This window comes from Amborella trichopoda, chromosome 1 (assembly GCF_054954075.1).
Source record: "Amborella trichopoda isolate Santa Cruz 75 chromosome 1, AtrichopodaSantaCruz75HAP2 v2.0, whole genome shotgun sequence".
In the NCBI taxonomy this organism is placed as follows: Eukaryota; Viridiplantae; Streptophyta; class Magnoliopsida; order Amborellales; family Amborellaceae; genus Amborella; species Amborella trichopoda.
The window spans coordinates 43,811,989-43,827,102 of NC_142336.1; the positions used below are offsets into that span (position 1 = coordinate 43,811,989).

The 15,114-nt window shown below is 37.3% G+C and overlaps 1 protein-coding gene across 4 annotated transcripts in view; it reads left to right on the forward strand.

Moving 5' to 3' along the window:
* Positions 1 to 15,114, forward strand: part of LOC18442147 (putative beta-1,3-galactosyltransferase 14) — a 30,098-nt gene that overhangs the window by 14,142 nt on the left and 842 nt on the right. For 3 of the 4 annotated variants that reach the window (XR_016055533.1, XM_011627961.3, XM_020672209.2), the window contains one exon: positions 1,433 to 1,575. Coding sequence is in view for 2 of the 4 variants with exons in the window: in XM_011627961.3 (XP_011626263.1) it covers positions 1,433 to 1,575 (143 nt within the window). In the remaining 2 variants the exon portion in view is untranslated. Of the gene's footprint in view, positions 1 to 1,185; positions 1,576 to 15,114 lie in introns of all 4 variants that reach the window. The other variant, XR_016055532.1, reaches the window with a different exon arrangement.

The following is a 15,114-nucleotide window of genomic DNA, read 5'->3' on the forward strand; positions in this document are numbered from 1 at the left end:
TGCACCATTTAATTGCATGCATAGATAGTTGGTGCTTAGGAATGGAGTAACAAGGGTAGTACTGGGATTATTCTATTGTTCTAAAGGCAAAATAGTCATATCTGTCTAGGGTTTGTTCCAGTGAGGGTTTGTTTGTGTTGGACTTCATATAAACTTGTAATTGCTATAAGTTTGAATAGTAGAGGATTTTGCTTAATGACAGAATTCCGCCCACATTGTGTAGTTGAGAAGGCCCTACTTGGTGTAGTGGCTCAGCCCTATGGTATAGTGGCTTCGTGGGTTGAAGGGACCACTTTCACTTCCTCTGACGGTGATCAACGAGTCTTTGTTGCATAACCGGACTCAAACCTTTCTGGTTAGTGCCTGGTTTTGCACCAAGTCACCTCATATGATACCTTCTTTTGAGTTGAATTGATGAGTTGGCTGGAGTAAGTTCCCATAAACATGTTACTACATTGTTTAGCATAAAGTTTGTCTTGACCCTGGGTCCAATGCAATCTGGTTTGTTATTCTTGTACTCGCTGCTTGGCTAGGAATGAGTTCTTGAGTATGCTGTTTTCCTTAAATGGCATCTGCGTGGTTGTCAAATGAAATAATTCAAATCATAGCACCTCGTGCTTTGTGGAGATACATTTTACACTGTCAATAAATTTTTGTCTTAGATGATGTGTGGTTGGTTCTGTTGAATTGGTGGCAAGAAATTATTTCTCTGACAAATTGTCTTGAACTAATTGAATGCTACTGGCATTCTGCTATGAATGCATCGCATTGTGGTCATGCTGATTGACATTTAATCTTCTCCACAAAATTTGGTGTGATGATACAAATCATGTCTACCATGGTATCACCTGAGTGCAATTATTCCATCTACAGGTTAATTCTATCCGCCCATGTTCAGCTTTTTGTGCTAAGTAGCTATTTTTATCATAATGGTAAATAATTATTAGTTGTAGTAACACGCTCTGAAAGGGATTCGTCAGAGGGTGGCTAATCCTGTGCCTTTTGTCAAAGAACCTATCACTTAAAGAACAGATGTGAATACTCAAGAAATTTAGCCATCAGTCAACATATATTGCCTTTTGAAATGCTCAGAATTGTGTAGTTGTTGTGACTTCTGATTCCTTGTTCTTTGATTATTACGATACACAATTTCTTGCTTAAGATGCCTTTGGTTGACACCTGCAGGCTTGCAAATGTTATTCTTCCCTGGACAAACTGTATTTTGGGTTTGCAAAATGAAGGCCATTGAAAGAATGAAATATTTGTTGCATAGTTGATGCTGAAAACTTCCATTGTTTCATAACTGAAATATTGTTTTATCCTGATTCTCTAGAAATTGTTCATGTGCACCTGAACAATATTGCATAGCCAGGATATGTCCTCTTTTGCATAAATGGTAACTGGGAAGTATCCATTGTTCTCCATATTACAGTTTTAGAATGTTCAGCAATGAGGATGTTACTATTGGGTCTTGGATGCTTGCGATGAATGTCAACCATGAAGACAATCACGAACTCTGCAGTACGGAGTGTACATCTTCTTCTATTGCAGTTTGGGACATCCCCAATTGTTCAGGTTTGCATTTTCTTCCTCCGTCATGAGCTTCTTCATTTTGGATAAATTTTAAATTTCTGTTATTGACTGAAGAAATGAAATTTCAAAGATATCTTACTTGCCATAGCTTTGATAAGTCTTAAATGAAATGAAGAATAATTTTCATTTAGTGAGGATTTTTAATTATTTCAAGGCTCATTGTACTTTTGTTTATTAATCTCATAAACATTGGAAACGATGGTTAATCATTCATTTGGTGTCTTGTTGATTTAGTGGGGAACTGCTGAGATTACCTCTAGGGACATGTAAATATTCTACTTTTGTTCAACAATAAAAGAAAATAATGTTCAACAATAAAAGAAAATAATGTTTTATTTTATTTTGATGATGATCACATACATGTCTTTGTTTTTGTTAGCATTAGTCAGGGAGAGACCCCTTTCCTTGCTGTAGAGCTACTCACTGTTGATGGCATCATCTTCACCTAGAGACAGAGCCCGGACCTCTGTGGCACCTTCCCGCCCCCAACACAAACACACACATACATTCTCTTGTTGGAGAGAGGGAGGATCCGATCTGCTAGTCATCTCTAGAGTGCCCTTGCTATATCAGCTTGGTAATTCATCCTTGGCTGATACCTAAATATGAAGAGTTGATGCGACCAGGTAAGCCCAACTTTTCCCTCTCAGCAACAAACAACTCCCCCTCTTCTATGTCCCACCTCAAAAACACACCCCTCTATAACTCGTTCAGCCCCATTTTACGTGAACTTTATGCAGTCTATGGCCATATTATCATGCCTAATAGAGTTTCTGGACCACAGAACCCCTTTCACCCCAAGAATACCCCCCAACAGGAGCCCAGTCGCGTAACCTTCCCCCCGACCATGCAATCTTTGCAAGGCCTTTGTGAAGGTTGATTGGGGATCTTTCAGCTCTGTTCCTCTCAGAGCTTTGCAGATCCTCAACCAGATACCTAATTTGACACTAACCCTAGAGTTTATTTCATTGCAAGCTCCCCAGTGTTCTTTCTCAATTCACATTACCCATGAGTGCCAAAAGGATTTTATTCTTCTTCCTGGTTGGAGGAGCTTGAGCTCCATTGAAGGGAGCACGGATGCCCATGAAAGCTAGGAGTATGAGAAGAGGGTGCGCTAATCTGGAGGGCTAGCAAATTGTAGTTCGTAGTTGAAATAACCGACAAACTTTCGGGCTCTGAAATTTCGATGGGAAAAAGTTTTTCAGACAAAACAAAGCAGCCGTGTGAGAGGTCGGTCCCTGTCAAGCAGCTCATTCTAATCAATAACCATCTTGTTGATCCAACCATACAACTCAGAAAAAATATATCTACCCAAAACTATTGGTTTATTCTGATGGGACCTAATTTTGAGTTCCACTTCAAATTCAATCATGTTAAATTCAAATTACCCACCTCTTGAGTCCATGCACATATCTAGAAACCAACGATTTCGTTGCCACGTTTTAGCATCCCACCCTCCACTTCGTAATTACCCTTCCCTCCTTGGGAAATTTCTCATTTGTTCCCACCCCTATCTTGAAATCCTCATCGTCCATGCCAACAAATATTAATCGAACAACCCTAGTTGCCCAAACAGCTGTCTGTCACTCAGTTCATCAAAGTAAGAGCAAGCAACTGGCACCCACTGATCAACAATTTGCTGGGCCCCCACTGCACATCACCCCCATCCAGATTTAAATCCTAGTCTACTTCAATTATCAAATCCTGATCATAAAGCCCTTGGACTGCCCTCGTGTCGTACAATTCGTGGTTGCTGATATCTCTTACCCTAATCTGAAGACCAAGTTGATGGTGGAGATTTGCAGTGGCATTCAATGGTGGCCTCATTATAGCCGTCTGTGTATTCCCTACCTCCTCCATTCTCTCCCTTTCTTCCAATTTTTTCATCCCCCTAGGTACACATTTCTTGGAAGCCTAATTGAGGGTTTGTTCCACCGAAGTAGGCTCAACGAGGAACTGGCGTTGTCAGTACTTGATGGATATCTAACAATTGAAATGAGAAGATGCTGGTCCCATGCATGTCCCTGACTCAGCGCCTAGCCTTGAGAGATCGCCTGGGGTTGTACCTGCCCAGGGGCAAAAATGCCCCTCGTGGAGGGCATTTTCATCCTTTTCCCCCGTAACTAAGGGGGCACAGGAGAGGGAGGGGGTTAGGTTTTCATCCTCTTGTGTATGGATTATGGACTGGGATGGTAATCATGGCAATGGTGTGGACTATGAAGTGTATGGATGGAGTTGTATGTATCGACTATGGAGTAAGGAGCATGGTTTTCGATGGTAACGATGGTAATAGTATGGATCAAGGTTAAAAAAAAATGTCGATCCGATCTAGATTCGCCTGAACCTGATCGGGTATATGTGGCACTATCTTGGATATGCTAATAAAACGAGATCTGGATGATTTGCTATAAGGAGTCAGATTGATGCCATCACAGATCGGACACGTCATCGATTCTGATGTCATGTTTTGAAACACGTCACGTTTTTTATTTGCTTTTAATTTTTGATGCTTTTAATTTTTGAAAAATGTCACGTTTTTTTATTGTCTAATTTTTTTTTAATAGATGGGCCCCACAAGCAATAATTGGCCCAACTGCACGCTGACCACGTGCCCTGCTCAACCAAGAGCAATTAAGGCACGGGCCTCAAGCCTTTTATGGAACTCGTTGCTTCATAGAATTGTCGATGTGGGACAATTCTGCAACTGCTTTATGCACGCAAATTGTTATAGTTGTAAATTAGATTTTTTTAAATTAGATGATATTATATGACAAATTTCAAATTCATTTTTTTGTATAGTAAAATGATTATAAAATATAAATAAATAATTTCAAATTCAATGTATAATATTATAGTTAGTTACGTTGTGATATGGACGTGTAAAGACAATTAATAAATATTTGATGTGATAGTAATTTAACTTTATATGAGAATTTTTTTTTTAATCTTATAATATGGAAGTGCTTTTTAATATTTTTAAGGGGAAATATTTCCATATCCCCAATTTTTAGGTTTCATTTCTTAATAAACCCAAGGTTTCAAAAGATATCTTCTAACCCCCTGACCGCTTTGAACCTATTTTTTAACCTAAATAAAAATGAGAAAGACATGTTCTTTCTAAACCCAATCCTTTCTCTCTCTTCACTTATATACCCCACAGTTCTCTCTTTCTCTCTCTTATTGCGTCTCTCACTCTCTCTCCTCCCGTGTTTCTCCAAACACCTCTTTCTCCTCTCTCGGTAACATCTCACCCCCATGAGCCCTTCTCTCTCTCTAGAAGTTTGGGAGAATGGCTTTTAGAAAAGGCATGTCTTTTTAGATTTGTTTGGCCTAAAAACACAGGTTTAAATTAGCTCAGGGGGTTAGAAGAAATAAAATCTACAATTTTTATGCCCCAAGATATATTTTAAAATCTTGGGTTTATTGTGAAATAAAACCTAAAAATAGGGGGTATGGAGATATTTTCCCTATTTTTAAACTATTTTGATACAATATTATAATATTATATTATTATTAATAATTATACAGACATTCTGACAGGAAAATGTCGGTATTTACCTATTTTTACAAAATAATGAAAGTACATAATGCACCACTCGTAATTTCTTTTAGAAACTAAAAGAACACTATTTTTAGAGATTTATAGTGATTTTTTGAAAAAAATTTGGGATGTAACTTGCCAATTCGGCCAATTATCCAATTCAACACACCGAGCCACCGATCCGACATGGTTTCCGTGGTGGACAATTCGGGTCGCCGATCCGTTTTTTAAACATTAGTATGGATTATGGAGTGTATGGGCGGAACTATGAACTACGGACTATGTGTTATGTCTAGTGCTGAATTTGAATGTTGGATTATATTTTCTTGTTTTTCTTAATGTGTTATTAACTAATCGTCCAGATGTCAAATACTTTGGTTTGTCTTAGTTGAAATTAAAGTAGAGAAGAAAATGGTTTGGTAGGTTCTAGAGAGGACAAAAAAATAAAGATGATGATGGAGGGAGAGAGAGAGAGAGAGACGTGTGAGAGATAGAGAGGGAAAGCGAGTGGCTTAGAGGTCACTTGTGACATCTACCCTTATTATAACATTAAGTAATAACCCTAATTACAATTTATGGACAATATTGCCCTTATTTAGAGACATATGACAGGTAAGGACTAAAAAAAGACAAACGACTGTTCTTTCCATTAAATATCATAAAACTTATTCCTTTTATTTCCAGCACTTTGCCTCAAGCTGGTGCATCAATATCAATAATGACCAGCTTGCTTCTGATGTGATGTAATATGTCCTGTCCCGTCCAACGGCATTGGTAAAGATTTGCAAGTTGATCTTTAGACTTCACATAAAGAGTCTGAATGATCTTGGTAGCAACCTTCTCTATGATAAAGTGACAAATCTACTTCAATGTGTTTTGCCCTTTCACGAAAAATAAGATTTTTTGCGATATGAATGACAGCTTCATTGTCACAATATAGAGTCATGGGAAGCTTAAGTTTGACACCCAAATAAAAATGAGCACTTTTGATCCACATTACTTAACATGTTATATGAGCCATTGCTCTGTATTTTGCTTCAACACTGGATCTTGCCACCACATTTTACTTCTTGCTTGTCCAAGTAACCAGGTTTCCCAAAACAAAGCTACAATATGCATTGTGGATCTTCTATCGGTTTGGCAACCAACTTAATCAGCATCTATGTAAACTGCGGGATGTCCTTGATTTGAGAAAAATATTCCTTTCCCTGGTGCATGAGATATCTTAATATTTTGTACACAGCATTGAAGTGGGTCTTAGTGGTGCATGCATAAATTGGCTGACCACGCTAATTGCATCAGAAATGTGTAGTTGAGTTATTGTGAGATATATAAGCTCGCCCCCTATTCGTTGACACTGATTAGGATCTTTGAGTAGCTCTCCCCTTTGTTCATGAAGGTTATATGATTGACTTCTAGAAGAGTAACTGCAGGTCTAGATCCTAACATCCCTGTTTGTTGTAACAAGTTGAACCCATATTTTCTTTGGGATATGGCTATCCCTTTTTTTGATCTTGCCACTTCATTTCCCAAAAAATACTTAAGGGGTCCTAAATCTTTGATATCAAACACCTAGCATAAATAAGACTTAAGATCTTCAATACCCTTCGCATTATCCCCTGTCACAACAATATCATCAACATGAACAACAAGGGAAGTAATTCCAGCAATATCCTTCTTCATAGAGAGTTTATGATAAACTTGGCTCCTTTTGAACCCAAATTTCATCAGTGCCTCACTGAATTTTTTAAACCATGTTTTCCTCAATTTTTTTTTAAGCCATGTTCTAGGAGATTGTTTATGTCCTTATATTGGCTTCTTTAACTTACAAAACTTTCCTGTCTCCCCCTTAATCTGAAAACCAAGAGGGCATGGCCATAAATATTTCTTCTTGGATGTCTCAATTCAAGAATGCATTCTTAACATCTACCTGATGGAGTAGTCACAATTTATTCGCAGCTAGTGAAAGAATGTTCCTCACAACGTTCAACTTGGCTGCAGGTGTAAAAGTGTCTTGGTAAGAGTCCATACTAGGAGTTGAAAGTACGACTATGTGACCTGGGCTAGTATGTGCCTATTAAAATTTTTCTTTCTTTTCTTTTATTCTACCGCCTGGATCACTTACATGTCTTCAAATACAACTTTTAAATCAAGAGAATAACAAAGATGCCAAGGATTCTCACTTGCATGCCATAAAAACACAATTTCATTCAATACATTAAACTGAAAATTACAAAGGACATTCAATGAGCTCAAGAAAACATGGAAGACGACAATACCGAATACCTTACCTCTGGTTATCCCCAAGGACGTCATACACCACACACGGGGTCGCCTTCACCAATAACACATAGGATCTTGGTCCTAACCTCGTCTCCTAATTCGAGAAGCCTAGGCAAAACCTCTTGAGAGCATGACTTGAGATGGAAGCAAAATACAACGCACAAATACAAGCACAAGTACCACCACAAAGCTAGGGTGTACCCCTTCTTTAGGCTCTATACAATTCAAAACCCTTAACATAAAATACATAAGATAGAGAGAGAGACTTGGGTGTACCTGCCTATGAGGGAGAGGGAGGTCAACTTTGTCCCCAAGTGTAGAGAACACACCCCCTATAGAGAATATTTATAGAGAGGAAATATTGTTAGAAAAAAAAAAATAGGATCGTTTGGCTCTGATATTGTTGGAAAAAAATGTTGGGGTTTTAAGGCATGATGATGACATCTAACCCAAAGGGTGATGGCAGCCCTAAACAAAGTTCCTATGCACCTTTTTGAATATTGACCCTACCATCCTTATTGATCGTTTGGCTATGATACCGAGTTGAAATTAAAGTTGAGAAGAAAATAGTTTGGTAGGATCTAGCGAGAAAGAGAGGAAAGAAAATAATATGATGATGAAGAACTAGGGAGGGAGCATTGTTTGAAAAAGCGGACCGCCACTACCCAGCCTTGCAGCTTGCGCCCCTCCTAGGGGCAGAATTTTTTATTTTTTTTCATTGTATTGATTTTTTTTGAAACATAAAGCGTTTTAAGGATGGGTTTTTAGGTTATTTGAATCCTAAACCCACAAGAACCCATTTTAGAGAAAGAAACCTCAAGAAAACTAAATTTTGTAACTTTCATTGGATCAAAATGTTTATCAAAGTTACGGAAATGGATCCAAACATCACCCAGGTAGATTTGATTTAGTTTTGGAGTTTTATAATCCTATTAGAGGGTGTTTTTTATTATTTAGCCACCAGAAAACATTTCAGAGGTGGGAGTTTGGAGTTCGAGCAATTAAAGTAAGTGCCAAACTTTATTTTTTAGATTGCTTGTTTTATTTTGAGATGTCTTCTACAGGATCTAGTCGAAGTGGAGATCTGGGTTGGAAATATGGATATAACCCGAATTCAAATGACAAGATACAATTTTTTCGAAAAAGATACCAAAGGGGGCATAAACCGGTTTAAGAAACATTTTGCCGGTATTAAGGGGGATGTTGCCCCTTGTAAAAATGTTCCTGAAGCTATTAGAGAGGAGATTAAGCAATATATGAGTTCTGTAAAATGAAAACAGGAACAAAATCCTTGTCATTTGAATAGATCTATTTCTGCTACTTCTTGAAGAAGTGATACGGGTTGAAAGTATGGTTATAACACAAAACCAAACGATAAAAATTGTATAAGGTGTAATTTTTGTGAAAAAGATACCAATGGGGGTATTAATTGATTCAATAAACACCTTGCTGGTATTAAAGGGAATGTTCCTTCTTGTAAAAAGGTTTTTGAAGCTATTCGAGATGATATTAGACAATTTCTGAATTTAAAAGAACCAGAAAATGATGAAAATGAGCCTTGTTCTATGGAAATATCTTCTCCAGGTTCTTCTAGTAGTGGTGATCCAAGTTGGAAGTATGGTTATAACCCGAATCCGAATGACAAAAATCGTATTAAATATAATTATTGTAGAAATGATACTAATGGGGGCATTTACCGGTTTAAAAAACACCTTGCTAATACTAAGGGGGATGTTGTCGTGTAAAAATGTTCTTGAGGCTACCAGGGAGGAAATTGTACAATATATGAGTTCAGGGAAGCACAAAAGGATAGAAAAGGGTAGAGCATCCAAGACTCCTAGGCCTCATCTGCACATACTAGTAAGAGGGAGGTAGAAGAAGAGGTGGAGGAAGAGGCAGATTCATAAGAAGCAGACACATACCAATGGACGAGCGTTACATTGAAGAGGGAGATGATTCTGATGATGATGACCTCGAATTTAATGCATATGTTGAAAGCTTACCCTATTCTTTCTGATGACGAGGATGATGATGATGACGGAAGACTCTTGGTGTTGAGTGTTGACTGTTGTGTTGAGTGTTGACTATTGTGTCCTAGACTGTATATTTTTTGAGTTTCTGTATATTTTCTTTTTCGTATTTTTAGTTTCTAATTTCTAGTTCTTTTGTGTGTACATTCTACAGTGTATCAGACTATTAGTGTATGCTTGTATGGTTTTACTGTTTTAGCATTTTATGAAAATATAGATTATGGTCTTATGGATTATCAAAATTCTTATGGATTAATCATTATCAGTAATCAGTTTTTTTTTTTTTTTAAATTGGGCCGCTTAGGCTCTGGGGGCCCGCTTAAACATTGGGCGATCTGGACCCCCGTGGCCGACTGGGTGACGCCTAACACTTTTGGAAACACTGGGGGGGGGGGGGGAGAGAGAGAGATGTTAGAGGTAGAGAGAGAAAGAGGGAAAGTGACTGGCTTAGAGATCGCATGTAGAGAGGGAAAGTTGGTTGCTTAGAAGTCACTTGTGACCTCTACCCCTCTTATAACATTAAGTAATAACCCTAATAACAATTTATGGGCAATACTGCCTTTAGTTAGAAACATAGGATAAATAAGGACTAAACAAAAGATAAATGACAATTATGTCCATCAAATAGAATAAAGTTATTCATTTTATTTCCAACAGTTGATGGTGCTTGGATTGATTGAACATAAAAAATGTATTAAAAATGCCTCAATTTGCATTTTTTACATACAATTTGGACCTAGAAATGTATTTTTGGACATCGCCCACCCTATTCTTCCACTTGGGCCGCCTGGACCCCCTCAGCCCTCTAGGCGCCGCCTGGTGTTTTTTGGAACTTTGGTCCAGAATGTATTATGTATTGTGTTTCCTATGGTGTATAACAAAACAATCGTACTCCCATCGGTGACCCAATAACATATGATCGCATCCAGCGGCAACACATCACAACATAAAGATTCCTCGTAGGTTTTCCCAATGGAAATATTATCCAAACAATGAGAATTAACATGGATTCATTACCTCATTTCAACCATAAAATTTTATATAGCTGTGAATGCTTCTCATACTTTTTAACTCATCCATAATCTCCTGTGATGCCATGTTGCTGCAACTCCTGCTATCAAAATGATGGTGCGACCTGGGCTGTACACCTTGTGCAGATATTGATGTAAAGTCAAGGCTCCTCAATCATCTTTAAGGCTGTTAATAACCGCCTGATGACAAGAAATTTTCTTTCATCGAGATACATATCATCACTGCCTTCAGGTTCTTCATCAAGCTCCTTGTCATAAATAGACCTCGCATCAATATCTTCTTTATAATCTTCATCCCCGTCATGTAACTGTGTACTGCTTTTTGGCGCATTTAAAAGGATCAATGCCCAGGCTTGCCGCATTTAAAATACTTGGGCCATTGTTCACAGATTATATTGCAGCTGGGCCTATTGCTGCTTTAGATGCATCACCTGTTTTTGAACTTGAGCCAACAACTTCTCTGGGTTTTGATTTGCAACACGCCCCTTTTTAACCAAAGATGTTCCTCCAATCGAAAGAATGATTTACAGAGCCCCTCCTCAACTTTGTTTCAACTTTTTGCTTATATCCTTCTCAAGACTAATGTTCTATGCAAAATTAACTCGTCTTGAATTTGAAATTTTGGTCCAGTTTTATACCTTGCAACGAGCCGAGCATCATTATCATTTATCTCGTTTTCGATCATCAATAGCTAGAACTCGTGTGTATTCTTGCATGATCAACTACTTTTGATGAAGATGATAAAGTCTCTTATATAGGGCTTCTGCATTATTTGAGGGAACAAACTTCTCCTTTCATGATTTCATCTTCCTCCAAGTCACAAGTTTAGACTTGATTTTACAAACTTGACTTGCCTGCAACTGCTGTCAGCAGATTAAGGCATGGCCCTTCAACTGTTAGCTACAAAATTTACCTTCTTTTCTTCTGTTAATTATTTCCACTCGAAGAAGATATTCTACATTGGCAATCCAATCTGTAAAGTCTGCTAATGTGATCTTCCTGAAAATTTAGGAATATCAACCCGAATTCCTTGTTATGCTTAAAGAGCACAAACTGCACAATTTTCTAACGTGATTTTTCTCCCCTGGTTGTGGAATGGGTTCTCCTCCTCAGTTTCAGACACTTCATTGTCATGAATGGTAGATTGTTATTCACAGTAGTTGTGGCACACTTCTAGCACCAAATCTTCAAATCTCCTCATCAAATCTTGGAATTCTTCCTGTGTTGGTCCAAGCTCCTCTAGCCATTGCTCAAATTTGCAGCAGATTTTAGGATGCTTTTGGAGACGAGCTGCTCTGATACCAATTGGTGGAAGTTTGAATAAACTTAGAAGAATAGAAAAGAAACTCTGATAATTTGATTGACAAGAACTGGAAGCTAACAGTTAACTGCTTCCCAAAACAAAAAAAAAAAGAACTGGAAGCTAACAAGTCTAGCTTCAATGGCTCTCCAAATTGAATAGAATCCAAAGAAACAATGTTGTTGAAGGAAATAATTAACTCTAAATGAAAACCCTAAGTTATACACTTTATAGGACCCCTAATCCTAGTTCTAGTATAATTAAAACTGCTAATTAAAAATAGAATTCATATTAGACATTTTTAACCTTGGCACAATAAAATAAGACAAAACCGTCCTACATAAACATTTGTGAAACAATATCCCTACTTTGTATACACATAACTTTTCATTCTAATGTTTAAATCACTATTATTATCCCATTTTAGAAACAGTGGCACAATGCCCATGAGGTGAAAATCCGTTTTGTGATTTTCTTGAGCATTTGGGGCCCAAAAATGCCTTTAAAGACATGAATGTTGGATATGAAATTTGTTGTGTGAAGTTGGCCTGCATTACAAATTAAGAATTACCCCTTATAAGGGATGTTTTCGTTTGTTCGAAAAAACTAATAACGAATGAAAATACCTGACATTCACAAAAAAGAAAAATATTAGCATGAAAATACCTAGTATCTATGATGTGAATTTTTTCACATAAAAAAAAAAAAAAAAAAAAAAAAAATCAAAGTACCCTATCAATGTTCCAAAAAACGCTGGGTGGTGCCTAGGCGGCCGGGGGTTCCAGCCTGCCTAGCGTCTAGGCGGGCTCCTAGAACCTCGACCGAGTAGGAAGAGCCCCTACAATCTAGGGAAATCACATGGACTCTAATGGGGTTTAGGTTTGAAATGAACCTAAAACCTTTTCCCCTCATATTTTTCTAAAAGATCCAAAAATACCCTTCAATGAGGGGCATTTCTGCCCCGGGGCAGGGCGTCTCGCCCAGGGAGTTGCCTAGGTGCTAGGCGGTCCACCTTTTGGAACAATGTACCCTATTCATGTTCTTAACTTAAAATGGAAACCCTTTTTTGTTCCATATATGTTTCAATGATTAGGTAAAAAACGACACGATCAAGGTAAGATTAAATAAGTCTTAATCTAACCAGTGATTTAAAAAACGGACTGTCAAGTGCCTAAGTGGTCTAGAAGGCTTGGGCGCTCAGTCCTAGCTGGCCAAACTAGACGGGTGGTCCCTAGGCAGTACGACACCCAGCACTCAGGGGGTGGAAATACCATTTGTTGATTGTTTTTTTGAAATTTTTTTTTAAAGATGGGTTTTAGATTCATTTGAAATCTAAACCCACTAGAGCCCATTTTAGAGAGAGAGAAACCTTAAAAAAAAGAAAAAGAAAAAGAAAACCTAGAATTTGTGATTTTCATTGGATCGAAGTGTTTCTCAAAGTTATGGGAAATGGATCCAAACATCACCCATTAAGATTAGATTTAGTTTTGAAATATTTTTAGGCCTATTAGAGGGTGTTTTTGAATATTTTAGCACCAAAAAACATCTCAGAGGTGGAAGTTTGGAGTTTGAGTAATCCAAGTAAGTGGAAAACTGTATCTTTTAGATTGCTTGTATTATTTTGAGATGTCTTCTTCAAGATCTAGTCGAAGTGGTGATCTAGGATGAAAATATGGATATAAACCGAATCCGAATGACAAAAATTGCGCAAGATACAATTATTGTGAAAAGGATACAAAATGGGGCACACCCGTTTAAGAAACATCTTGCCGGTATTAAGGGGAATGTTGCCCCTTGTAAAAATGTTCGTGAACCTATCAGAGAGGAGATTAACTAATATATGAGTTCAGTAAAACACAAACAGGAACAAAATCCTTGTCATTTGGATATATCTCTTTCTGGTTTTGCGAGAAGAAGTGATCCGAGTTGGAAGTATAGTTATAACCTGAAACCAAATAATAAAAATTGTATAAGGTGTAATTTTTGTGAAAAAGATACCAATGAGAGTATTAACCAATTCAAGAAACACCTTGCCGATATTAAAGGGAATGCTGCTTTTTGTAAAAAGGTTCTTGAAGCTATTCGGGATGATATTAGACAATATTTGAAATTAGTAGAGTCAGAAAAGGATGAAAATGAGCTTTGTTCTATGGAAATATCTTCTTCAGGTTCTTCTAGAAGTGGTGATTTGCGTTGGAAGTATGGTCATAACCCGAATCCGAATAACAAAAATCGTATTAGGTGTAATTATTGTTGAAAGAATACTAATGGAGGTATTTATAGGTTAGAAAAACACCTTGCCGGTATTAAAGGGGATGTTGCTCTGTGTAAAAATATTCCTGAGGCTATCAGGGAGCAGATTATACAATATTGAGTTCAGGGAAGTACAAAAACAAAGAAAAGGGTCCAGAGACACCAAGTAGAGCAGCCAAGACTCCTAGGGCCGGTAGAAGAAGATGAGGAAGAGGCAGATTCAGAAGAAACAGAGGAGGACAAATGTTATGTTGAAGAGGGAGATGAATCTGATGGCCTCAAATCTGATCTGATGCATATAATGAGGTAAGACCCTACTCTTTCAGATGATGATGATAATGATTGAAGAATGAAGAGTTGGGGACGCTTGACTGTTGGTGTTGACTATTGAGTCTTAGATTATATATTTGTTGAATTTATATATATTTTCTTTTTCTTATTTTCAGTTTCATGTTTCTACTATCTAACTCTTTTGTGTATGCTTGTATGGTTCTAGCATTGTATGAAAATATGGATTATGGACTATCTAAATTCTCCTCATTCATTGGAATATGGATTATAGATTGTGTTATATAGTTATACTGTTAGACTTAGATACTTATACTACATTTTTCTTTCTACTGGGCCGCTCTGGTTCTGGGCGCCTGCCTAGGTGTTGGGGTGTGGCCTAGCACTTTTTGAAGCAATGGATCTAACTTACTCGATCGTATAAGCAAAAGCTACAATGAAAACAACATTGTGTTTTCATTTATATACCAAAGAACACAATAAGCTTACCATATTAGCAAAGACTAGCATTTAATGCAATAAGCTACCATGTAAATTAGCAATAGATTAAACTTATATCAGCAAAAGTTACCATAACTTGTTGGGTATTTATTGATAATTGTTTTCAAGAAAAGAACAACAAAAGAAAAGCAACCCCTAACATAAATAATAGAAACAATCTATTTCTTTGTTTTGAAAGAAAAAAGTAAAATATCATTTCTTTTATAAATTTTAAAATTCCAAATCTTGTTTCTAATTTTTCCAAAGCATTCTTTCATAATGAATCCAAAGCATTCTTTTATAATGAAAATTATC